The sequence below is a fragment of the Magnolia sinica genome, chromosome 1 (assembly GCF_029962835.1).
Source record: "Magnolia sinica isolate HGM2019 chromosome 1, MsV1, whole genome shotgun sequence".
Taxonomy (NCBI): domain Eukaryota; kingdom Viridiplantae; phylum Streptophyta; class Magnoliopsida; order Magnoliales; family Magnoliaceae; genus Magnolia; species Magnolia sinica.
Genome location: NC_080573.1, coordinates 16,341,957 through 16,368,134, shown reverse-complemented (window position 1 = coordinate 16,368,134; position 26,178 = coordinate 16,341,957). Strand labels below are relative to the sequence as shown.

At 38.2% G+C, this 26,178-nt stretch overlaps 1 protein-coding gene across 1 annotated transcript; it reads right to left on the bottom strand.

The window, feature by feature from the left end:
* Window positions 1-613: 613 nt before the first annotated feature.
* LOC131241149 (uncharacterized) lies at window positions 614-14,737 on the bottom strand. The gene is made up of 5 exons (XM_058239846.1): window positions 14,578-14,737; window positions 12,687-12,760; window positions 12,499-12,602; window positions 12,055-12,129; window positions 614-1,101 (listed from the first exon to the last, which is right to left on the bottom strand). The coding sequence occupies exons 1-5, from the start codon at window positions 14,643-14,645 to the stop codon at window positions 826-828; spliced, it is 597 nt and encodes a 198-aa protein (XP_058095829.1). The 5' UTR covers window positions 14,646-14,737; the 3' UTR covers window positions 614-825.
* Window positions 14,738-26,178: the final 11,441 nt, after the last annotated feature.

Below are 26,178 nucleotides of genomic sequence, written 5' to 3'. Positions count from 1 at the left end.
TGTATATGCCTTTGCAGACCTCATAATTGGTGTGTTTCAGCAGTATGCTGCTGGTTGCATCACAATGGCTGTTTTCCTTTCAAATTGGTGGGCCCTACTTAAATGAGCTGACAACCATGAAACATCCATTGAGCCAGTGTATCCGAAATCCTGTAGAGACCCCTCTCCACCACACGTGTGGCAGCCATATGCAGGGATTGGTACCGTCCATCTAGTGGAACCCACCACCATGCCTTCACAATTCAAAAACCACAACGAACAGGTGATATTTTCCATCCTATCAGTGGTCATTCAAAAGGGTTCGATGGACAGCATTCAAACAGTGAAAATGCATACATAGGCAACAGCCACAATCATCAGGTACTAGCAGGAAGCTGTCCCATGTACCTGCGTGTGTAACACATGCGATTATTGAAATTGTGTAAGATCCAAGTCATTCAACGTGCAGACCAAGCTCTTAAATGCCCTGGCCTAAAAATCAAGGGGGATCATTCGGGCATTGAATTCACATCTCCACAAAAGGAAGAAAGTAGTTACTAAAAGGAGAAAAAGAAAAAGAAAAAGAAAAAAAAAACAAGAGGATAAAATCGAGAAATTTGGAAAGAGCCGCGGGTCGCGTGGCAGACTTTTGTAACCTTCTTTTATTAGATATGTCGTTGTGAACCAGGGCCATCCTCAGTAGGACCCGCATCACTGCAGTACCTATTCATACACATACGCCTACAACATGGAAAATGACATATGAATGCGCACTTCATTGCTTTCAACAAGAGCTTCTAGTTGTAAGGGGGCAGTGAAGAGGGATATGGCTGTGTTGGAGAAATTTCAAATCCATATGCTACCAAATGCTTCTTCAAATGCTCTCCTCTTGCTCAGTTCCACAGTCCACCCACCTGCTCTTCTACCTCTTTCTGCCCGCAACTTTTGTGTTTCTTCATCATCCCCACCATACCCCTGCATATCAAGGCCACCGCCAACTGGGACAGGCTGTGCTTGCGGGACCATGCCTGTTGGCCGTGGTTGAGCGAAAGCACCCCCAGCGACAGCAGGCGCGTACTGACCCTGCCCACCAACCGCTGATTGAGAGATCTGACCTGCAGCCTGAAGTCCAGAATTTGATTAGTTACACAAAATCAAATGCACACCAATTAGAGGCACCTGTTGCCGTGCCTCAGTGGTAGACTCTCTGGAGTTTCAACACGAGGTCACGGGTTCAAGCACCCCTTGTGGTGAGAGTGTGAGTGCGTGAGTATGTGGGGGAGGGGTGAGTGTGTGTGTGTGTAAAAAAATAAAAATAAAAAAGTACACACCGATTAGAGAATTCACTGACATTGCAACAGCTAAAACATAATAACAACCGACAGGTTGAGCATGGTGTTTTTACATTTAACTTCTTCTTATGAGGCTTTGGACATGATAGTTCCTACTGTAAATTTTTGAGAAATACATGTGTAGCATTTTAAAGTTATTAACCCGGCATGTAACACCATCACCAGTTGTCTTATCACCATCCAATCAAGCAGGCCCCATTTGATACCACCACCTCCAAAGAAGTCAACACCAGCTAGTCCCTCTTCTGATTAATTTTCACCCTTGACAATCACCAAAAGAAATTCAGACAGGTTGAGCGCATTCCGATCACAAATTGGAAGTATGAACCTGAGTCCCACCATGATTGCCAGGTTGTAGGCAGTGGGTTTTCCAATTTGGTATGGAAAAGCCCGAATACCCACTAAAAAAAACCTGAGATAGCCGATCCGACCAGTTTTGATGCTCGTATCAGTGACTGCCACTGTTTGATATCGGCATACAGATAAAACATTTTTAATTCACCTCATGTATATAGGTATGTAGGCAGGATCTTAGCTACTAGTGTATAGCTGGTTAGATGTAGTATCTTCTGCTTATATGATGAGAGACACAAAAGAGAAGCAAGGTCTATAATCAGAAATGCAAAATACTTTAATAGGTAAGCCATGCTCGATCTCATAACATCAACGTTGAAATACGTCCTGTCTATTATTGAGCTACAGGCTCAAACCCAAATCTGGGAAAGCTTTACAAAAAAGCATGTAATCGGCGATAGTATAAGAAAATAAAATTAGACAAGTGGTGGGGAGAGCTAGGCTGATCAAATTGGTGAGAAGCAAGTATTGTCAAAAAGATGGGAGGAGGAAGCTACTAAAAAAAAACTGTCATCATCAGCAAACCAAGGGAGATGAGAGTGCTTTGATGAAGGTAGGAAATAGGTGGAAGTAAACATACAAAATTAGGGCTGATATGGTCTGCCCTTACTTTTTGAACTGCTCGAGCCAGACATCTATTGAAAGTTAAGATTTTACCAGCCCTGGGCTGTCTTTCAAAGATGGGCAAAACAAGAGAGTTTTATTTGTTGCAGCAAAGGATAGAAGAGTGACAGGTGGGTTTTGTGTGAATGGTATGCCATCCTAAATAAACAACATTTTTTTTTTTTTTACAATGAGTAAGAGGTCGATTGCTACAACTAGAGAGACGCATGACATATTCTCGAATCAAATTTTATTCCACCGAGTTTCAGGGCCACCACCTTGTCAAAACCAAGGCTCAATTCCTGGTCATGCCTCAGGAGAGTGCACGCAGAAACCAATTTGTATTATTTTCCCAAATGATAATCACAGATAAGTGATTAGTTGAAAATGAAAATCCCCTAATTGATGCCTGATCGATCACCTACAAGGAAAAGGAATTCTGTCGGTACAAGGAAGAGATGACCATGAGGTCTGTCAGTCGATGGATTATGACAATGAGCTTCTTCAGCATCAACATCATCCATTCATCTTGTTGATAGCCTTTCTATTCTGCTAAACATTACTTTTTTGAAAAATGAAAATTTTATTATGGAAGTAAAAGCAACCCAGCAGACAGAAACAAAGAGAGAAAAACAGAAAACAGCACGACAAGATAGAAACAAACAGACAACAAACAAGCAGACAACAAGAAAAAAGGAAAAAACCTAACAAACAACTATACAACTCGAAACAGAGCCTCCCTCAGAGAGTAAAGACAGCCAAAGAACCTCCGAGCCTACACATGAGAAGCACCCTCCAAACTAGTCCAGCTAATGAGATATCAGTGAACTATCAACAGAGTAGGAGCAGATGCCCAATCTTTAATGTACCAAATAGCCAGGCCTGAAACTCTGTAAGAAAAAGAAGAAATATTGCAGAAGCAGCTACTGTTCCTTTCTATAAAAAATCTCACAAAGGATAGCCATCACAACCAAACACCAAGCTGAAGTGAGGTCCTTGTTGACACTAAAATCATAACAAGCAAAGGGCAAGCTGGAGACCGAGCCAGGCACCACCCAGGAAGTGTGGATTTTGGATAGAATCGAAGACCAAACACTGCGCGCAAAAGGGCAATGAAGGAAAAGGTGATTAATGGACTTCTCATTGCCCATGCAGAGGATGCACACATTGGGAAGGATCAACCCCCTGCACTGAAGATTATCAACTGTAAGAGTTCTACCCCTAGCAAGGATCCAAGCAAAGGCTGCGACTTTAGGGGGGCTTCCATAAGACCAGAAGAAGGTAGGGAACTGGTCTAGAGGGGGAGGATTCCCTTGGATAATGTGGAGAAAGGATTGGCAACAGAAGAAACCCGAAGATAACTGTGATCACGAAAGAGAGTCAACTGATCCAGGGTTAGTTTGAATGCCCTGGAGAAGATTCAGGAGCTCCAGCAATTCTTCAGTTTCAGTGTCCGATGGAGCTCTTCTGCAAGGCAGGCACCAGGCACCTGAACCAGTAACCGAGAAAAAAATTGCAACTGAAGACGAGATATTCGAACTGATTCCTGCAAGACCAGGGAAGGCTAAGGCCAAAGGCCTGTCAATGATCCACGAGTCTGACCAAAATGTAATTCTCGCACCATCTCCAAGACTAAAGGAGACCCCATCCAGGAAGAGAGGCTTAAGGGGCATAATAGCTTTGTAAACAGAGGAAGCTCTATACAGGGAGGAAGATTTGGAGAACCAACCTCCCTCCTCTAAACCATATTTGCACGTCAAAATGACTCTCTAACAAGAGCCTTCCTCCTTCCTGAAGCACCAAAGCTATTTACCAAGAAGGGACGAATTGACAGCAGACAGCTCCCTAGTTCCCGCTCCGCCTTCTATATTAAGTTTCAAACCTCAAACCAGCCGAGGAGATGGAATTTGCTACTGTCAGCACTACCATTCCACACACACACACACACACACACACACACACAGAGAATCTCTTCTAAGAACAGATTCTTTTTTTACAGCAGGAAATAAGGAAATAAGAGCAGAGACTCGACAGAGCCGATTTAATGAGGGTAAGATGCCCCCCCAAGGGAAAGATATTGGGATTTTCAGGGGGGAAGTTTCCTCTCAATGATCACGTCACAGAGGTGCTTGGCAGGCTTGCCAATATAGAGCGGGGGATCAATGTAAGTAGAAGGGGAAGATCTAGCCTTGCTCCCAAACATATATGCAACAACAAACAGAGAGTCCTCAGATATGTTGATGCCGAACATTTCGCTTTTAAAGAGATTGATTTTGAGGCCAGAGATGGCCTCAAAGCAGTGAACAATTTTCCCAAGACTAACAACAACTTTAGCAGAGGCTTCACAGAATTTTTCTGGGCGTGTAGTTTCGATCTGCCTCCTCAGCAGATCTGTGCTTTCTTTCTTTGTTTTTGTTCTCCCTTTTCTCTCTTTTTAATCAAAGTTATCTTTCAAAAAAAAACTTTAGCAGAGGCTTCACAGAATAGCTAGGTGTCATCTGCGAACTGGATATGGGTAACGGAAGGGCTAACAGGGGCCACCTTGAAGCCACCAAATAGACCAATCGCCTCTCCTCAATATATGGCTAAGGCCCTCAGCAACAATCAAAAATAGGAAAGGAGAGAGGGGGTCACCTTGCCTGAGACCCCTGGTAGACCGAAAAAAGCCTTTGGGAGAACTGTGACTAGGACAAAAAAAAATGGGCAAAGGAAATGGAGGAGTGGATCCAGCCATGCCATTTGGAACCAAAGCCCAGACAACCAAGAACATAATCGATATAGTCCAAGGTGTCCCGTATCGGTATCGGTTGGCGTAACGGTGACCTCCAAAACTGATACGGATACGGGGGCGTAACGGTGATACGGGAGTGTAACGGCCCGTAACGGCGCAAATTATTTTTTTTGCTAAAGAAATATGAAAAAATATGGATTAAATCCGGAATATTTTAAGCATTCCAAATATGCATTCATTTATAAATTGGAACATGTTTATGGTGGTGTAACGGTCCACTCTTTGGTGAGAAGTTGTATCGGATTGTCTGATGAATTTATAAACCAGATAAACTGAATTTGACTACAAAATTCATAGATCTAATTTTCTAACTATCTACTATCAATGATAGATATATTAGAATGAATGTAATATGAAAATATCTTACATTTAGGTGTTTGCAATTATTTTTGAGGGCCAAAATTCATGCGTAAATAGAAAAAAAATATAAAAAAAAAATATAAAATGACACCCCAAATATGTAAAATGCACATTAACATGTTCTACTATGATTAACACATCATATGACATCATTAAAACAGCAAAAGAATCATTAAAAAATGATTTTTCGAATTTTCAAAAAAAGGGCCGAAATAAATGCGTAAATAGAAAAAAATAAAAAAATATATAAAATGGCACCCCAAATATGTAAAATACACATTAACATGTTCTACTATGATTAACACATCATATGGCATCATTAAAACATCAAAAGAATCATTAAAAAATGATTTTTCAAATTTTCAAAAAAAGGGCCGAAATAAATGCGTAAATAGAAAAAAATAAAAAATAAAAAATAAAATGGCACCCCAAATCTGTAAAATGCACATTAACATGTTTTACTATGATTAACACATCATATGGCATCATTAAAACAGCAAAAGAATCATTAAAAAATGATTTTTCGAATTTTCAAAAAAAGGGGCAATATAAATGCGTAAATAGAAAAAAATATAAAAAAAATATAAAATGGGACCCCAAATCTGTAAAATGCACATTAACATGTTTTACTATGATTAACACATCATATGACATCATTAAAACAGCAAAAGAATCATTAAAAAATGATTTTTCGAATTTTCAAAAAAATGGCCAAAATAAATGCGTAAATAGAAAAAAATATAAAATGGCACCCCAAATCTGTAAAATGCACATTAACATGTTCTACTATGATTAACACATCAAATGGCATGATTAAAATAGCAAAAAAAACCATTAAAAATTGATTTTTCGAATTTTAAAAAAAGGGGCCAAAATTCATGCGTAAATAGAAAAAAATATAAAAAAATTATTAAATGGCACCCCAAATCTGTAAAATGCACATTAACATGTTCTACTATGATTAACACATCATATGACATGATTAAAACAGCAAAACATATTAAAAAAAGTATAAATACCTATTTTTGACGAATTTCTGAAAAATGGCCCACCGAGCTTTGATTCAAAAAAATCTGTAATATAATGTGTTTTTATCTCAAATACCTAGCCAAGGTTGGTCGAAATTAGTAGTAGAAGGAGTGAGAAATAGTTTGGAAGCAAGAGGTTTCAAAAAAACAGCAAAAACAGAGCTTAAAATGGGAAAAAAAAGTTACCGTTATGGGCCCGTAACGGCCCGTTACGGCCGTTACACCCCGTAACGGGCCCGTATCGGCCGATACGACCCCGAAACGCGTAACGGTTTCCACCGTTACCGTTACGTATCGGCCGTAACGGCCCATACGTAACCGTTTTGGAACACCTTGATATAGTCCCAATCAATGTTTTAAATATCATTATCGCGTAATGTATCACACCCTTGGGATATAGATACATATCAGTTATCGCATGGGATATATCGGTTGTATCGCGTTATGTATCGCTGTTGTTGGGAAACATGGGAACATTGGGAAATTGGTTGAATTTTTCAATGAAACTTCAGAGACTGTTTAAAAAGACATCAATACACACTTTTAAATCAAAATATTACAAAAATAAAAAATAAAAAATTGCACATAACAGGGGTTTCCTTTATATGGGGTCCTAATAAATGCACTTTCCAACTGAACTGATGCAAGTATATTCAAAGTATATTCATATAATTTATAAACGTAAGAAATGTATGGAAACACAAGCAATACATTCAAAAGAAAAAGAAGAATCACTAGATCAGGTTACATACATGTTTAATTTTGTGTTTGGATACAAAGATTGCAACTGATTTGCAAGAAATTGAGAAATTTTGATTTTTCTCAATTTTCCACAACTTGACCCATCTCCCCTAAATCTCGAAATTGAAGTTCAAAATCCATGATTTTTCATGGAAAATATGAAGAATCATAAATTTGTAACCATTTGACACTGGTTTAACGTGATTTACAACAAAAACATGGATCAAAAATCGAAAATAATCATTGGATCGAATAGGTGGGATATATCGGCACTACCTGTGCATTTCGTATCGCACAAGTGGGATTCAAGATATATCGTGGGATATATCAATTGATATCTTCGATATTTAAAACACTAGTCCCAATCTACAAAGTCGAATGCTTTCTCAATGTCTAACTTACAAACAAGACCACCTAAACCTTCCCTAACACGGGAATCAATGCACTCATGAGCTACCACGGCACAATCAAGAATTTGCCTGTTAGCCAGGAACGCCCCTTGGGCCTCTGAGAGGACCTTAGAGAGGATTAGTCTAAATCATAGTAGTTAGAATCTTAGCCAAAATTGTATAAGGGGAGCCCAACAGACTAATAGGTTGGAAGTCCTTGAGATCAATAGCCACTTCTAACTTGGGAATCAAAGCTATGAAGGAGGCCCCTATAGCCCTAGTGATACAACCTTTCTGGAATAAATCCAAAATGAAATCAATAACAGCTTTTTTCAAAATATCCCAAAAAATGATGGAAGAATGCTAAAGGAAAGCTGTCTAGGCCCAGAGATATGTCTCTACCCAGAGAAGGGGGCTTCGACGGTAGTGCTTTCTTGCCCATTATCAAAAAAGAAGGAAGTCTCAATACCATTACATGCATAAATAATTAGAATTCTCGCCCGTAGCATGCATGTTTACTTTTAATAGAAGTTTTACTAACTTTTGCTGAACGTAACTTTGTTTTGGGTTTCTGAATATCAAAATCCCCGAATTTCCTCCCTTCCTCTTCCATGCTTCCCTCTAAAGGCAAAAAATGAGGATGTTTGAATAAGGGAGGGCCCTTTTACATGCTTTAAAAGCAAAAGGGTAAAAAACAAGAAGAAAGAGAAATGTGTAAAAATGAAAATAAAAATGATATTTTTAAACACAATCCACAGTTATTTTACAATCTAATACAATAATCTTATACGATTCAATACAATTTTTTAGAATTAGTGAATTGAAACTATGATTCATATTGTGTGGTGTGTGATATGATATGAATCGTACCACTCATATCGCAAATCACACAATTTTGAAAGGCAGTAGCAAGTTCTGTTCTTGTTTTGTAAGTCCCCCATGAGTATATGAAGGCAAAGAGTGTAAAGGGGCATTTGGATGGGAATAAATGGAGGAAAATGGCATTTGAGGTGTGTTTGGATGGAAGTAAATGCGTCGAAATTAAATGAAATGGGAGTATATGGGCCTGCAAATGAAATCCTCTCTTTGAGAGAGGATTTGGAAGTAAATGGGGTGAAATGCCTTTTTGAGCTCCCTTGGAGAGTCACACGAGCAAACAAAGGTGTTGCTATGCACATCCGCTATGCATGTGATACGTTGATGATACTCCAAAACAATCAAATTATCGGCTATATCACTAAAATCACACCAATAGAATGATCCAAACCGTCCAAACGTTGGCTATCAAAATGAATGATTAAAAAACATAGACAAATTGCTTATTTGTCCTTACGTTTGTGGCCCACTCAAGGCTAAAAAATTCCTCATTTTTTTTATTGAAGTATATATTTTAATGGGCTTATTACAATCATTCTATTAAATATCATATATGTGCACTAATTTGAATTAAAGTTGATATGGGATATCACATATGTTCTTATGAATATATTGAAAAATTCCAATGCATTTCAAGTCATCCTGTTTACTCCCATCCAAACAGAATATTTGAATTTCAAATGCATTTCATTTACTCCCATCCAAACAAAATTGACTAAACCGTTTACTCCCAATTCATTTACCTTTGATTCCATTTACAATTTCCCAAACGAGCCCTAAAGGAATTATATGAATATAGTGTCAGTCCTTTATATTTTCTGTGACACACTCCAATCTCTAGGGAAACAAGCTCCTTTCCAAGCCTAAGATATAGGATTAATCATATCGTCCTTAATAATAAGATGACCTGACAAGAATGTCTTCAAAATCCTCAATGGAGCTCCCACTTTGCTTTCATTTGAATTCTTGAGTTCAATCAGTCTAGAAATGGTAGCAAATCCTAGATTACCAGTTGAGCTCCCATCAAATTTGAGATTAATGGAAGAACGGACTAGATGTCCTTCAAACACAAATCGTGCTAGCGTACCTCAAGTAGGTATATACATTGTTCAGAGTATCCTCTATCTCGGCGATACTGATAACACTAGTGGTATCAGAAATTCAAAGTATCGGAGATATATCACTCGGTATCACCAATGTATCGATACTGCCAATATTTTCGACTATGTAAATTCTGTGTTGCTTGTATTGCCAGTATTTTTTACTAAGTGAATTCCAGGTATCGCCTGTATCGCCTATGTATTGGCAATATTTCGATAATATCGCCTATGTATTGGCAATATTTCAATAATATTGCCAATGTATTGTCAATGTATTGATACCACCAAAAATCTGTTTATTAAAAAAAGTTTCATTTCAATTTTTTATGGGTGCATGGTTGTATGAAGAAATGCATGTTTGTATGTGTGTATATGTATGCATGCATGCATGGATGGACGGTTGGATGGATGAATGTGTGTGTGTGTGCGCATGCATGAATGGATGGATGGATCTACCATTTTCCCCATGTTTCCCTGAGACAACGATACATGCTTCCGATATTTCCCAAAATGGTCAATTCCTCTTCATTTCATCATATCCCACTGAAATTATGTGTTTTGGTCCTTAAAATAGTCCTACAACTAGTTTAAACCTAGTTTCTAAGCTTCCTTCATGTTTGAAATGAATAAAGAAGTGGAAAAATGAGGGGATAAAAATAATGATGATGGCACCAACTCCTTGAACCCTTGACTTAGAGGTTAATAAACCATGTAGACAAGCCTGGCAGAGGAGAGGAATGGTGAGAGGAAAAAATTTCAAAATAGGCCCTTTTATGGTTGTATTGGCTTGTAACAGTGTATCACCCCCGAAATGGTGCCAATATGGGGTGTATCACCCTGTATTAACCGATAAGGCTCATTCTTCCATAACAGACTGGTCACCCCCATAGCCTGTAATGAGTGGCCATTTCCTTTACTTAACGGCCATTATGGCTGCAACATAACCATTTTTTAATACCATGACTGCCACACTAAATAGTAGAACTTTCTCAGACTCCACACAACCTCAGCCCATGACTCCTAGTTTTTCTAACATTTCTGAGGGCTGTCAACATAGCTAACATCCACTGTTCAGTGTTTCTAGCCTGCAAAAATCCTTAAATCATGAGATTTACAGGATCCATATCTCCTGCTAGTGCAGTAAACAAGCTTATAGATTACTAATGGTCTAATATAATGGAGTTCGTAACCTTTGAGCTAACACCACAAGAATTAGCACTATCAATTTCTAGTGTAAATTTTGGAGGACACTCTTAACTACATCTCCGGTGGAAATTTTTTGGGGTTCACACCATGGAAAGGTGCACCTGTTTGGAAAGGCACAAAAGCAGAATCGGCATTAGGGGATCTATCCCTCTTTCTACCCAAAATTGATGTTCTGTTCATTTCAGGCAGGACATGAAATGAGCAGGCTATTAGTTTTGAGTGGAAATTTATTCCACCCAACCACACTGTCACAATAATCAGACACTTTAAAAATGTTTTGTTCATGTTACTTTTCACCTAGGGCTTCTGTTAGATACAAGACAGACTGTTGACTCTGTTCATAGCAGATATAGTATGTATATGAAACTCGCAGAGTTTCTGAAGTTTACACGATTCCAAATTCCATATACAGATCATTACTGATCCTGATGTTCCTATTCACTGTAAAATAAGTAGGAGAGTTCCTGATGATTAGGGGCCGTTTGGATTTGGGAAAAGTTGTGTCCTGCTTGGTAGAATTGTCAGCTCCTTGTGCATAGGAGCTAACACACTTTTGGACAAGTAGTCATGGATGTAACTACTAGACCATGGATTTGGTGTCTCTAGTGGAGCGGTGGAGCTATTTGTCAAGGACACTTTATACTTTTGGTGCAAATGAGGATCATATTTATCTGTGTATATGCGTGATATTTTTCAACGTGCCATGTATGCAACCATCCAAGTTCAAGCATCCCACATGAGCATATGTGCCACCATCAATCTTCAAGCACTAAAAAAATGTGATGTATCAAATGCACACACGCACATGTAAATGTGCCACCAACTAATCTTTAGCTTCCCCACACGTGCCACAATTTATCCTCAGGGTGTTTGACAAATAAGAAATGGAACAACTAGTCAGCAACAACATGCCCATGACCAGAAAGGCTTGACAGCAATACCATCGATTGCTAGTTGCAACACAACTTTTCCTAAATCCAAACAGGCCCTCAGAGTCAGTGGCATGACAGGAGCAAAAATAATAATTTATATTGGTCAAACTCATCAATTCCTAATTTTTCAGCATGCCAACAGGTGGTTCATTTTAATTTTACGCAATCTAATACCCCGACACCTGGGCGAATGCTCAATTTTGAGTCCATGAAAACAACAAGATATTTGTATTTCCAGCTTTATGAACATCAAAGGAGTTCACCAGCAGTATCATATTGCATGCTTATCATTCTCAAACCGACTATTGCAAACAAGAAAATTAAAACAAAGCAACTAACTCACCCCATCAGCAGCATCTGTCTGTGGCTGTGCAGGATGCCCCTTGCTTGCCTGTAGAGCTGCTGCTAGTTCTTCAGCCTGTTCAGAACAGATAACTGTATTCAGAACAATGGACATCACACATGGGCTAAAAGTGGGTTAGAATTTATATAGTCTAGTTTTATGACATGACACTGAAAATATTGATATGATATGATCTTATGACAAATGAATGGGGCAAAACAAGCTGAAATCTTCATTCACAGTTATGTCTTAGACTTCCACCAGCAATTTGGGTTTGACTTTTAAATGGTAAATTAGCAGAAGGTCTATGGTCAGCCCGCCAGATATAAACCTCCTCTTTTACATGAGATTTTGAAACTACCCGTGGCAAAGGCTCCCATAAGTCAAAATCTTCAACGAAGTAAGAAAACTATCAAACAGAAATCTAGAGAGTTCTTTTAGTACCTTGCGAGCTCGGGAATTGATAATCTGCTCAGCATTTTCTTCTTGGTACTTGGCAATTTTTGCTTCAATGGCAGCAGCGTCTATTCCTTCAACTAAATTGAATGCTGGAGAACAAAGAAAATTGAGTTATTTTCAAGACACGTTCCAATTTATAGGATATCAGGGAACTTTGAACTTTTTACACTCACTCATGTCCTCCACTTCTTCCAAGTAATCATTGTATTCTTTTAAGGATGGAAAGTCATCCTCCCTTTTATTGTATCTGTGAGAAAACAATGGATGAGAGATAAACAGATGAGCAGTTGCAAGCAGGTCCGAAACAATTGTATTTTAGATGCAAACTGCTAACATCAACTGGTTCTCGTCCATAAGAGCTATAAGAGGCATATGAGTAAAGTAGAGGAAAAATACATGTTTGATCAGAATTTTGCTTGGTCCAATAACCTGTACATGCAGGTCCACCTCTTGTGGATCTAAATTGTCCATATGTAGACTCGATGTTGTTTGGGGGATGCCCCAAAAATCTCCCCCGTCTCCATGATACTAACCACTGATTGGGCCCCTGTTAAATATGGAGCATTGGTTTCCTTTTTTCTTGGATGGCTTCAATCATATGATAAGGGAGAAATTAGGGCATGGCCCATCCAATGATGGGGTTCACCAGATCAACAACCTAGTTACCAAAATGTGGGACCCACCTACACTATTGCTTGGTTCAACAAAGAAGCATCTTCTCTTTCAATAAAGAATCATATAATTCAACACAACTTATCGGTCCACTCCCAAGCAAAACTTGCTACACTTGAAAGGTGAAAGGCATAAATGGTTGAGAAACGAATCATTTCACTTATACCAATGTTGTCCAAATGTAACAGCCAAAATTCACAAAGACCTTATTAGGAATAACAATTATATCATCAAAAAATGAATTTTATGTCTCCTTATAAATTACTAAGACTCGATTTTTTTTTTTATTATTATATTTTTTTTAAGACTCAGTTTTTATAACCACAATTCTACAAATATCTCTCCTCTTAGGATATATCTCTCCTTGGGAAGAAGTGTCACACCCATTAAAGCATCCCTCTAAAACCTCCCAGCTTACAACATATTCATATTCAAAATTTTGGGGCCATGGCAAAGGTGGAAAGGCTCCGACGTTATTTTTCATTGGGAAGAGGTAGGACCTAAATTTCATCTCATAAGAAAGCAAGAAATTCGAAAGTCAGAAAAAGGAAGCACTGGAATAGAACGAGTCAAAGAAAAGAACTGTTTGTTTTCAGCCAAATGGTTTGCAAACGAACCTCATGGCTTATGGAGAGATGTCATTGCCAAGATAAAGGGAATTGGAAATGGGATGGGTTCCAGGTAGTGTACAAAGAGGCAATGGATGCAGGTTATGGAAGGCCATTAGCAAATTCTGTGATCCCTCAAGTGAGATTGGGAAGACATTCTCAAAATCGGCGATCATGAATTTCAATCTACTTCTTTTTTCTTTTTCTTTTTCCCTAAAGGCGATAAAATTCCATCTCATAGAATGTCCGCAATGGACCCTGCTTGATGAGTGGGACCACATTGGAACATTTACCATGAACCACTTCTTCAATCTCTCTTCAACCAAGTCACTTCAGAATTTTTCGCTGAAGATATGTCCATCAACACCCAAGACAAAGATCAAGCGAAAAGAAATAGAAACGTACCACATGTTGTTGTATCCGATAACAATATTTTAAAATTTACAAGTCTCAATCCATCATTTGCAAATATGTTTTTGAATTTCTGTGAATTGGGTTTCTTGGGAAATGCAAATAAGGTTACAGATTTCTCAGATGGGAAAGTTTGGATTGAAAGCAAGTGGAAAAAATGAGAAATGAAATCAGTGGTATGCATTCTCAATCCATCATTTGTACTGAAATTTCTCGAATTTCAGTGAATTGGGTTTCTAGAGTTATGCAAATTAAGGTTGCAGATTTCTCACATGGGCAAGTTTGGATTGTATAACAGAATGAAAACAAGTGTAGAAATGAGAAAAGACGAAGCTTGGAAGAATAGAAAAAGGAAGGAAAGAGAGAAAATTACATGTTGGCAATCCTCTTTCGGATGGCCATCTCTTTCGCGTAGGAATTAGTTCCTGAGGCCACCACCATCTCTGTCTCTGTCTCTCTTTCTCTCTACATTTCCTACTCTGGCTAGAATTCTGCAATGCCCAAAAGAAAGAAATACTCCTGAGATGGAGTGAGAGAGGGAGGAGAATGAATTAGGGTCTCAAGTTGGCTTGTGTGGGTTCGGCCCATATACGATACAGCCCACTTCCATATCGGTTTGGCTGGGCTTGGGCCTGCTCTAAGCTTGGCCCACAGTCAACCCACGATGTGGGGTCAATTTTTGTTGGAGATGGTGCATTTTCTGTTTTGATGGGATTTTACAAATCAATGGCTTGGATTGGGCGAATCAGATTGGTCCATTGGATTTGTGGCTATGGGCATGCCAATCGGCCCCACATATTATGTGATCACATTTAAATAGTATCCATCGTGCATAGATTCTTAATGGGCATGGCTTAGTGCATGAGTATGGAGATGTAGAGAGTGGAGGAATTTGAGGTGGGTTGCAACCAAGGGGTTCCAAAACGGTAGCCGCGGCTACTACCGTTACTATTATGATACAGGCCGTAACGGCCGTTATGGCCCTGTATCGGCTGTTATGGCCTTTTTTTATATTTTGAAAAAATGGTTACATAATCGTTACGGCCTGTTTTTTTGTAACGGCTATTATAGCCGTTTTGACCCCATAACACGTAACGGTTATGACCGTTACCGTCGGCCATTACATAACTAATTTTGAATACCTTGGTTGCAACTTATCCTCGTTAATCATTTAAAATGGTCTTCATCTTAGACTGGGTCGGCCTCCATGGCCACGTGGTAAGACTCTTTTTCAACATTGATATCATGGAATCAAGTACCTATGTAGTGTGTATGGTGGGGAGAAGAAGAAGAAGACTTCATCTCAAACCCACACAACAAAACCATTTCATCTCTTTGCTACTCTTTGGGTGTGAAGGAAAGGAAGATCTAGTCTCATTGAAATAAAACTCTTAAAACTCTAGGGCTCTTTAGTCGAGTGTGATAGATAATTCGCAGGCACTTCAAAATTACTTAGAAATTATGTAAAATAAATAGAAGGAATTCAACTTAATTGTCCAAATTATGACTCCCAATTTGAACAAACCATAGCCCAAAAATTATGCTTATTTAATTATCTCTGTATCAGATTCATGGACATTTATTGGACAGTTAAAAAATGAAAAATATTCAATGGCCTTATTTTAACAAAGTGTCCACAAATCAAATGTTAGGATTGCCCAACGAAAATGAACTGTGTGAATATGACTTGGAAATAGTGAGTTCCAAAATTTAGTCAGCCTATTTGAATTAATGAGGCCACGTGACAAATTTTGAGTGCCCGAACGTCAAGTGTAACAACCAGTATCAAATAACTACCGTTGGGTCAGGTTGGCTATTTCCCATGACAGGCCGAACCCAGTTTAAGTTAAGATAGGGCTAAGATAAAGAGCCATGGGTTACAAATGAATTGAAGTCCAACAACTAACTTAGAACCAAGCTATTCAATAATAGTAATGGTGGTCATACCATTACAGTATGAGTTATAACAGCTGTTACAGCCATTTTAACCCATTAATGCATGATGGTATCAATATTGCTGCTATGTAACCGTTTTTTATAGAATCCAAATATTCTGCTTGCCACAAATAGAATTTCTTGTTTTCCTACATTGTGATTGACATTGTCAGCTCTACTGCATTAAATGCAGTATATAATGATGTGGCTCAATCACATTGCAACAAACAGCAAATACTAGTTTGTGGCAAGCAAAGAATCTGACTCTTTTGGATAACATGATTAGAATTGGGCATGATAATGAAGAAAGGCAAGCCAGGACAGCAATCCCGAAGACCCATGGGCTCGGAACTTGTCTCGGCCTTCACCTAGATCATCTACAGCGCGATTGAGCCTGCATTGAAATCATGGACTTGGGACAAACCTCTAAGTGGCTCAGCATAGTCTTTTGACATCCCAGGCTAGTAATGGGTTGGTATTAAGTTCAGAGCCTGATTCCTGACCACAGACCTGGGTATGCTTTGGCTCAGGCCGTCCTAGCCCGGCCTAAGCCTGCGTTAACTCCGTAGAAAGGACTAAACTACAGGGGTTCCAGTCCTTAACCGAGTAGTAGGCTCTGAGGAGTTCCAACACAAGGTCTTGGGTTCGAAACTCATAGGTGGTGAAATCCCACTACGGTGTACATGGTGTGTGGCGGGTGCGTGTGTAATAAAAAAAAAAAAAGAAAAAAAAGACTAAACTCAGCTCTAGCTTACCACTGTGGAGGCTACTTGTCCACCATACATGTGGCACACACCTCAAAACCATAGTTCTAAACTCGGTGACTCGACTTGAAACTAAGCTGAGTCAACTCGTCTCAACGGGTTGGAGTTGAGTCATTTCAAAACTCAATCACAGGAAAGAGGAAGCACCTTCAGCACAGTGCCCTACAAACATCATATGAGTTTCCTTCAGCAAATTTAAATATTTTACCTATATATAATTTCTTTTTTTAATTTATAACTGTTAAATATTCTTATTTTACTTATTAAATATTGAGTCAAGTCAAGTAAAAGCCTGTCTAAGCCTCAAGTTGACCTGACTATCGAGTCGAATCAAGTTTTTAGGCTTTTGAACTATGTTGGAACCATCCAAATTGTAGGACCCACTTAATTTGGGACATTGAAAACCATTTCCTAACCGTCCAATTGGTAATCAAATGCCTATTTTAAAATCATGTAGTTTTAGTGCTCATCTTCTTAGACAATTGTGTCCACCATTTGGACGATTCAAATCAAGGTTCAAAATATAAATACATATGTTGAATTGAGGAATGTACATGATCTACATTTCAGAAGCCGGTTCTTCTACAAGTGCCTGTAGAATGGGCTCATTCTACAAATTACTCACCTGGTCACAAAAGTTTTCATCACTTGTTCTCTTGCTCATTCACCTGCTTATGCACTATTGCTTATGTGGGGCCCACCTTGTTGCATGCATGCCATCTAAACCACATAATGTGATTCCCACCATAATGATCAGATGCCCCAAAAATCAGGCCTATTGAGGTGGGCCAAGCTATAGAAAACATTAAACAACCACCCAAAAACCTTCGAATTCACATAATTCACATGGTGGTTGCGTGATGATTGGATTGGTATGATTTTTGGAGCGTCCAACCTTCAATGTGAAGCAACCTTGATGGATGGGGTGGATGTCATACACACTTTTGTGGGCCTCACGTGCAACCCTTGAAGAATAAGTTTATTCTGCATGGACTTGTAAAGGGAGGGGCCGCTTTCATGGAGTTGATATACCAAGGTAAATGATATAAATGGATTAAAAAATATGAGGAAGATCTTAAAAAGAAGAAGAAGAAGAAGAAGAAGTTAAAATGAGGTGATGAATTTAATGATAAGTGAAAACTATAGAGATGTATATATTAATAAAAAAGAAAAAAGGAAAAAAGAGGGAGGTATGTGTAAAATAAACAATGTTAGATGCATGGAGAGTGATAACATAGGGTCTAGATGAAAGATGTTGAGGTTAGAGGGAAATGAAGAAGTTGGTTTAGGGCCTATTTGGACGTACTGTCAAAATAGGAATTCCTAGAAATGAAGGTTTCTAGGAAGTCTATTTTTCAAAAATTAATTTGATTGGTTTTCAATGAATGAGCTTTTTAGCGCCTATTTTAATGAGTGAGGAATTAAATAGAGTTTGCAAAAGTGCATACAATGGCACAATGTGAAAAGTTGTTTGACTCAAAACAACATATAGGTGTCAAACGCACCTTTTGAGGGTACGCTCAGATGGCCCTTGAGTAGGGCGCATGAAGAATTTGGGCATAATGGCTGAATTGTAAGGGGTTCAAAGGTCTTGAAATTTGGGACGACATGTGTAATATCTTAAGATTCAAATGAGGAAAGTAATTGTAGCAATTGCAAGTATAAAAAATGTAGTATACTTTTGAACATGATATATCAAAGGGTTGTGGATATTAGGGAATCAAATTAGTTTTTTAATTAGTCCTTCAAACATTGCAAAAACATAAATGCTACACGAATAAAGGATAACCATCATTTTTCCTATTTACAAGATGAAATAAGATGCACAAAGTTTCGTTAACACTATATTGCAATCAAATTAGTGATCTACACTATAAAGCTGCTGGAGAAGGTCATGGAGCAAACCAAAGATTGTTTTAATTGAAGTTTTATATGATCTCTATCTATAGTATATATTACACAATGAGCTTTTTTAGACATTTATGCCCTCCCAATTAGTCTTATGAGAGAGTAAAATTGTCATTAAAAATATATCTACTTGACAAGGGATGATTTATATTTTATTTTACAAGATATCATGAACAACCTGAATGAAACCCATTTCCCTTTATTTCTTTTAATGCGTATAGCTTGCACTAGCCTCTCAACTTATCTACATATAAGGCATGAAATATACAAGGAAGACCATGTGACAAAGGCTACATGGGGTCTACCCTAATGATTGTTTGACATCCACTTTGTATATTTGTTGTGTTGCTTATTAGGATGTTAACTATGTTTATGCTTTATCTGATTGCATCAGATCTAACGACTCAGAGAATGCCATATAGCAGCAAGATCTTAACAAGAGTAAAATGAAATATCTCTTTAACTGCCTTGATAGTCGAATTTGATCAGAATCTAAAAAAGTCATAAGTAGTTTAAAAAGAATAAGTTCAATTGGTTGCTGCTATGGGACACAAGCCGTGTATCTCACGCACACGATAAAGCCAATTACTCACCATAGTGGCCTCATAACTGAAAAAAGGGTATTGACTCAAATTGGTTGCAGCAAGTGAAAAATTCGACTGATATATCATAGCATCATATAGAAGAAATCTTTACAATCGAAACCACGTGAAGAGAGAAGTAACAACAATGCCGATTTGGCTAAGTTTCGCGGCGCACTATACACGTTCGTGCGAAGAAAGAGATATACATCACCAACACATGGAGTTAAAAGAAGAACTTTTGTTCAAGTAATAGGAGCGAGACATGCACGCAACCAATGACTAGTTCACGATAAACAACTAGCACTCGTGATGTTGCTTAATAGGTCGCAACTGTCTTTAGGCCTAGATAGTTATTTCCACACAAGCAAACGTGAAGAGTAGGTATAAGATCTCTCTCCAGCTACTGCCTCAATTTTCTATAAATAGGAGAAAGATTGAAGAGCTTTAGGCCCTCACTACCCTAACACAAATCAACTCTATCTGCAGCGTAATACTATCTATCTTATCTTTTTATCCTAGACTAGGAGTAGTATAATCTAACATGTCTACATTGTTAAGCTAGAACAACTTTAGCATAGTCGTATACTCTTATTCATTTACACTGAGTGTTGGAACAATCTAGTTTAGCGGTAGTGTAATTCCATTTCATTCATGCCAAGCATTAGATCACAAGAATGACATTCTTTTCTTTCAATTGTGTAATTTCCTTTATCTATACCCAAGTCGCTAGATCAATGAAGATTTAGATGTAGGGCCTCACCATCTACACCACATACATTAGATCACCGGTGAATATCTTATGAGTTTTTACCCTTATTTCAAATAATACAATTGAATTCTTAATGCTCTCACATTGTATAAATTGAATTATTTTTGCTATCAGGTGAGAAAATGTCATTTCAACTAAAAGGTTTTTTAAAAAAACTCATTAAAAATATGTCATCGATCTCCTTCGCAAATCACCTAATTTCATTTACAGAGGTTTTATAGACGGCTGAACTACTTTAGTTATCGGTCATAGATGCCCGCTCATGGTCTCTCTGTCTATTTCAACGTTTAAGATCATAAGCGTTCAATTCATATGGAGTCGTAATAAGCTCTAGCACTCCAACACCATTCACATGTACTCATAACTAAATTTTGAGCCAAACAAACTAAAAAAATTAGACGATAGAGACTTGAGGGAGCCATAATGAGAGAAACAACAATTATAGATCACCCGCAGTTCCCTTCTCTCCTCCTCTTTCTTTGCAATGCACAGTTGTACATAACACCCACATTTCCCTATGCCTCTCTCCTTTTTCTCTTCCATGCCTTCCTTACTCCACGTTCATTATCCATGCTATACCCCCTAGTTTAAATATAACTTATTTGTGTACGTACAAATATGGTCATGTTTCTCCTTCTTTTATTTTTTCTATTTGAGTCAAAATCATATTAAACCCAAACTCTTCATTCTATATGCTTTTGGTTTTTCTCCATACTTCAAAATCCAAACAACTCATCACTGGACTTAATGTCCAAATAGATTGGGTCAACTTAAAGAGCTGAGTCTTAATTAACTTGGCTTGAGTCTTAATTTATTGGCCTTGAAAATTGTTAATTAAATTAATGACTTAAGAATATCTCATATAATTTTGAGTGGCTAATACTAATTAAATTAAAGGCTTGTTTGGCTTTTGGATTGACCAGAAATGATAATGATTATATATCCTAATAATGGTCTGATGATGTCACTAACATTTGACTACAATGATTACATTGTACCATTATTTATTTTCCAATGAACCTTTCGATAGATAAAAATATAATTTATATCTTAATCAAACACCTTGAAAGGAAAACTATGGCTCATTTACTTTGAATTACACTGAAAATTACCAAAATCAAACATTCTTTAATTAGAAATTATGAAATAAGGGTGGGAGGCAATAGATGGAGCCTAGGCCGAGCAACTTCAAAATTTAAACCAGGGTCCTCCTGATGGACTGGGTTTGGCAATCTAAGCCAACAGATGATCCAAGCAACACCCGTGATAGGTCTTGATAATGGTCTGGCTCATCTTGGACTTGTATTGTTATCTAGTGGGCTCGACTTCAGTGGGCCAGGCTAGGGATGGGCTGGGTTAGGTTGGCCTTGTCCTGGCCCTGTTTTTATGAGCCCTGCCTCTTAATTCTTTCCTGGGCCTGCAAGTTTGGCCTCAATAATGAGAAAGCTGACTGAATATTTGTGCCAACTGATCTTGATGGTGGACCTGGTGACAAGCTGGCAGGAAAGAGATAGGACAGATCATTAATTTAAGTGGGTGGTGTAGGCAGATTAGGTTCTGTCAATTGGTGGGGCCTACAGCTTCTACATCTTGGCCGGTCTTTTTTTCACTGAATTGAATAATTTTTTGGCCATACTTGTTGTCCAATCAAATCTCGCCTAATCATTTTTAACCCATAGGACGTTTACTAACTGCATGACCCACCAGCATGGACGGGATTTGCTTTGGGGAGAACAAATTCGACCCGGTTTGGCTAGTGACCCAACACCAGTCTCAAAGCCCTGTGAGCCTCATCATTATGTATGTGTTTTATCTATACCACTGTCCATTTTGCGAGCTCATTTTAGGGTATGACCCCAAAAATGAGGCAGATTCAAAGCTCAAGTGTACCACACAAAAGGAAACAATGGGGATTAAACGATTACCATTGAAAACTACCTTGAAGACTAATGCAGTGTTTATTTGCCATCCAACATGTTCATAAGGTCATATAGACCTGGATGGAGAGAAAACACAAATATCAGCATAATTTAAAACTTATATGCCCTCAAAAAGTTTTCAATAATAAGCGTTCAATCCTTACCTTTTGCTGTGATGTGGTCCACTTGAGCTTTACATCTGCCTCATTTAGAGGCTCATATAATAAAATGAGTTAGCAAAATCGATGGGCAGGGGATATAAAACATGCATCATGATGGGGCCACAAAGCTTTGACATCAGCTAGCTAGTTGGCTGGTGTTGGGTCATCAGCCAAACCGCGTCCAAGGTTATTACACCTGTGGGCCACCCCCTGTATACATTATCCGAGTCGTACATGCGTGTAGGCTTACCAAAGCTTTGTATACTAACAAAATGAAATGGTTCATACACCTGCACTTAGAAATGGCACACGTGGCAAGCATTAATATATAAATAAACCGTCCTAATCATGAAAGGCACTATGTATAGTTAAAACCATAAGATTCGATCGAAATACTAATCGTGATTACTGATTAATTGACACATAAATACTGACCGTTGAATTTTTTTATTTAACCGTTCATGGTTTGTCAATCAAAATCATTAAAATAAGGTAGATCAGTTCAGTGTAGTTATGGAATCACAGAACATAGAAAGTGGGCCCAATTTATTTGAACGGTTTAATTAAGTCACATGTGTGGCTCGTGTGCAACTTAGTGCATGTGCACGAAGCTCTGCACTATTCCGCACGAAATCGGATCCCATGCTATACGTGGTTTATCCACTCCGTCCATCCGTTTTTCGAGTTACTACGCGAGAAATTTACGACTGTGGACCCCACCTTTTATCCATGGGATATTCTTGAAACAATACAAACTTAGAATACGCAGTTGGACCTCCTCGTACGGACGACAAATTTCAGGACGAAAATACCCCTCCTTTTCACGGAAACGGATTGGGTACGCCTCCTGCCACCCGCCCATGACGGATAGTCAGTGGTACGTGGGCCTCACCATGATGTTTGGCTTTCATCCATGCCGTCCATATATTTTTTCAGATCATTTTATGGTATGAGACCAAAAATGAGGTATATCCAAGTCTCAAGTGTACCACATTACAGGAAACAGTGTTGAATGAGCGTCAACCATTGGAAACTCAGGTGGAGCTCACTGTGATGTTTGCGAGAAATCCTCCCCATCTAAGTTCATTCATAGGGTCACAAAGACCTAGATGAAGAGGAAAAACAAATTTCAGAATGATCAAAAACTTTTGTAACCCCTGAAAGGGTTTCAATGGTAGACGTTCAATTCCCCACTGCCTTTTACAGTGTGGTCCACTTGATAGCTAGATCTATCTTATTTTTCGTCTCAAGCCTTAATATGAGCTCGCCAAATAGATGAACGGTTTGGATATAACACAAACCTCATGATTGGACCCACACATGCAAAACAGTTAAAAAAAAAAAAAACCAACAACTGCCGCGGCAGTCTGACAGATTTTTTTTTGTTACTGGGAGAACTTTTTCTCCCTTACATTTTTCTCTAATACATAATTATATAAATATGTATATATAAGTATATAAAAATATTTTTTTATCTTTTAATTCATTTCTTTGTCCATGTATTCAACAAGCATATCTCCTAAATTAAAATGATTTTTTTTTTTTTTTTTTACACACCCCCACACACTCACACTAGTGGAATTTTACCACCTATGGATACTCAAACGCTTGACCGGGTGTTGAAACTCCTAAAAGTCTACCACCGGATCGCCGATCAGAATGAGTTAGTCGATGCGCTATATATGATTTTGGGGTAGGAGAAGTTAATTTAGTGGGCAAGCATGAAATTCGTGGGGCAAACATGAAATTCAAGGGCAAACATGAAAATGAGAGGGAAGGGCAAAGTTTTTGGTAGCGAAAGGGCAAAATGAAAAAGCACATAGAACACAGGAAAAACAGAAACTGGGAAAAAAATATCAGCCAGATCCAAAAAACGTGAAATTCAAAGAGGCAAACTAGAAAATCATGGGGGAAAACTAGAAGATTAACAATTCAATAAATGAAAACAAACATGAAAAGGGAAATAGCGGAATACGTATCCCGGGGCAAACTAGAAAATCAGGGGGAAACATGAAAAAAGCGGGGCAAACTAGAAAATCGGGGGGACAAACATGAAGGAAATGTCCAAAATGGGGGAAAAAGAAAATTGGGGGAAAATTTGAGTGTGGATTGTTTGTGTAGAACGTACACTAGTGACGTTGGGTCTCATTTGTTCACGTCATTTCCAAGGACTCAAGCTAACAAGATATGTCGGATTTCTCTCTCCCAAATAGATTACGTTCTATGCTACATGACTTTTTAAAGGGGTAGTCCTATATTTTAGCTTGGTTTTTTAAAGAAAAAAAATGAAGTTCTTTATGATGAATAATCACGTATATAATTAATAAAATCATAGATACAAAAACTAAGTCCTATATTGAAATATAATAAACTAATATAATAATGAAAATATTAGCATGCATACACCCGACCAACCCAATCAACCCATCGAGCCCTCTTATGTTGGGCTTGGGTTGAGAATTCCCAACCCAAGATTGGGTTGGGTTAGGTCAAGGTTTAGGTATAGGAACCTTGGGTTGGGTTAGGGTTGAGCACCAACCCGAACCAACCGGCCCGACTTTCAGCCTTAATTTCATGTTTGCCTTACTTAATTTCATGTTTTACCCGCTAAATTTCTAGTTTTCCCCACTCAATTTCATGTTTTCTTCGCTCAATTTCATGTTTGCCTCGCTGAATTTTCAGTTTGACCGCGAAGTGATTGAAATTGACCACAAACTGAATGAAATGGATTTTTGACCATCGACCCGATGGAATCTTGGAAAATAACTAGGTTGGTTGGCTAAATTAGCTTCTCCTACCCCAAAATCATATGTGGTACGTTAAGTAAATCATTCTAGTTTAGGAGATATGCTTGTTAAATAAATAGACAAAGAAATGAATTGAAAGATAGAAAAATATTTTTATATACTTATATATACATATTTACTTAATTATATAGCCCACTATGCAGTATGTGTGAAACCACCTCCATCTATCAGGTCAAAACACTTATTTTCACCATTAGCTATAGGGTCCCACTGACCCTAATTCACTAGCTTCTTTTTCTTTTTCTTTTTTCGTTATAATTCCTACGGCATTTTGTGGGTCCCATTATAAGGTATGTGTTATATCCCACCATCTATTTGACGAGCTCGTATTAAGGCTTGAGATGAAAAATAAGACAGATTCAAATCACAAGAATACTGCACAGACCGAGTGAAAATACCTCGTTTCAACACTTGAGGTCTTGGTATCGATCCTAAGAGCGGGAAGCATGAAAAAGAGCGGGGCAAACATAACACTGAGCAAGATAAGCATGAAATATAGCGGGGCAAACTAGAAAAAACAAAGAGCAAATCAAGTATAGCGAGACAAACTAAAAAAGAGCGGCAAACTAAAAGCGAGAGAAACATGAAAAGCAGTAGGGCAAACTAGAAAATAACTGGGAAAACATGAAAAACAACGGGAAAATTAGAAAAATAGCGGAGCAAACAAGGGGGGTAAACTAGAAAAACAATGGGGAAAACATGAAAAAAGGGGAAACATGAAAAAAGAGAAACTAAAAAACATGTGGATCCAACATGAAACATGAAAAACAGCGGGGCATGTTTTTCTTATTTTTCCATTGTTTTCTAGTTTTCCCATTGTTTTATGTTTCCATTTTTTTCTAGTTTATTGTTTTTCATGTTTCTCCCATTTTCATGTTTCCCATTTTTTTCTTTTCATGCTTTTCATGTTCCAAAGTGCTAGATAGCCATCAGAAAAACCTACAGCAAGCTGATTTGTCCTGCTTATGTAACTAATTTATTTTGCCCTGCTGTTTTTTTAGCTTGCCCAACTCATATTTCAGTTTGCCCCGCCGTTTTTCTAGTTTGCCCCGCTGTTTTTTACTGAAATACCCCTCCTTTTCACAGAAACGGATTCGGTACTCCTCTTGCGGGCCCCATCATGATGT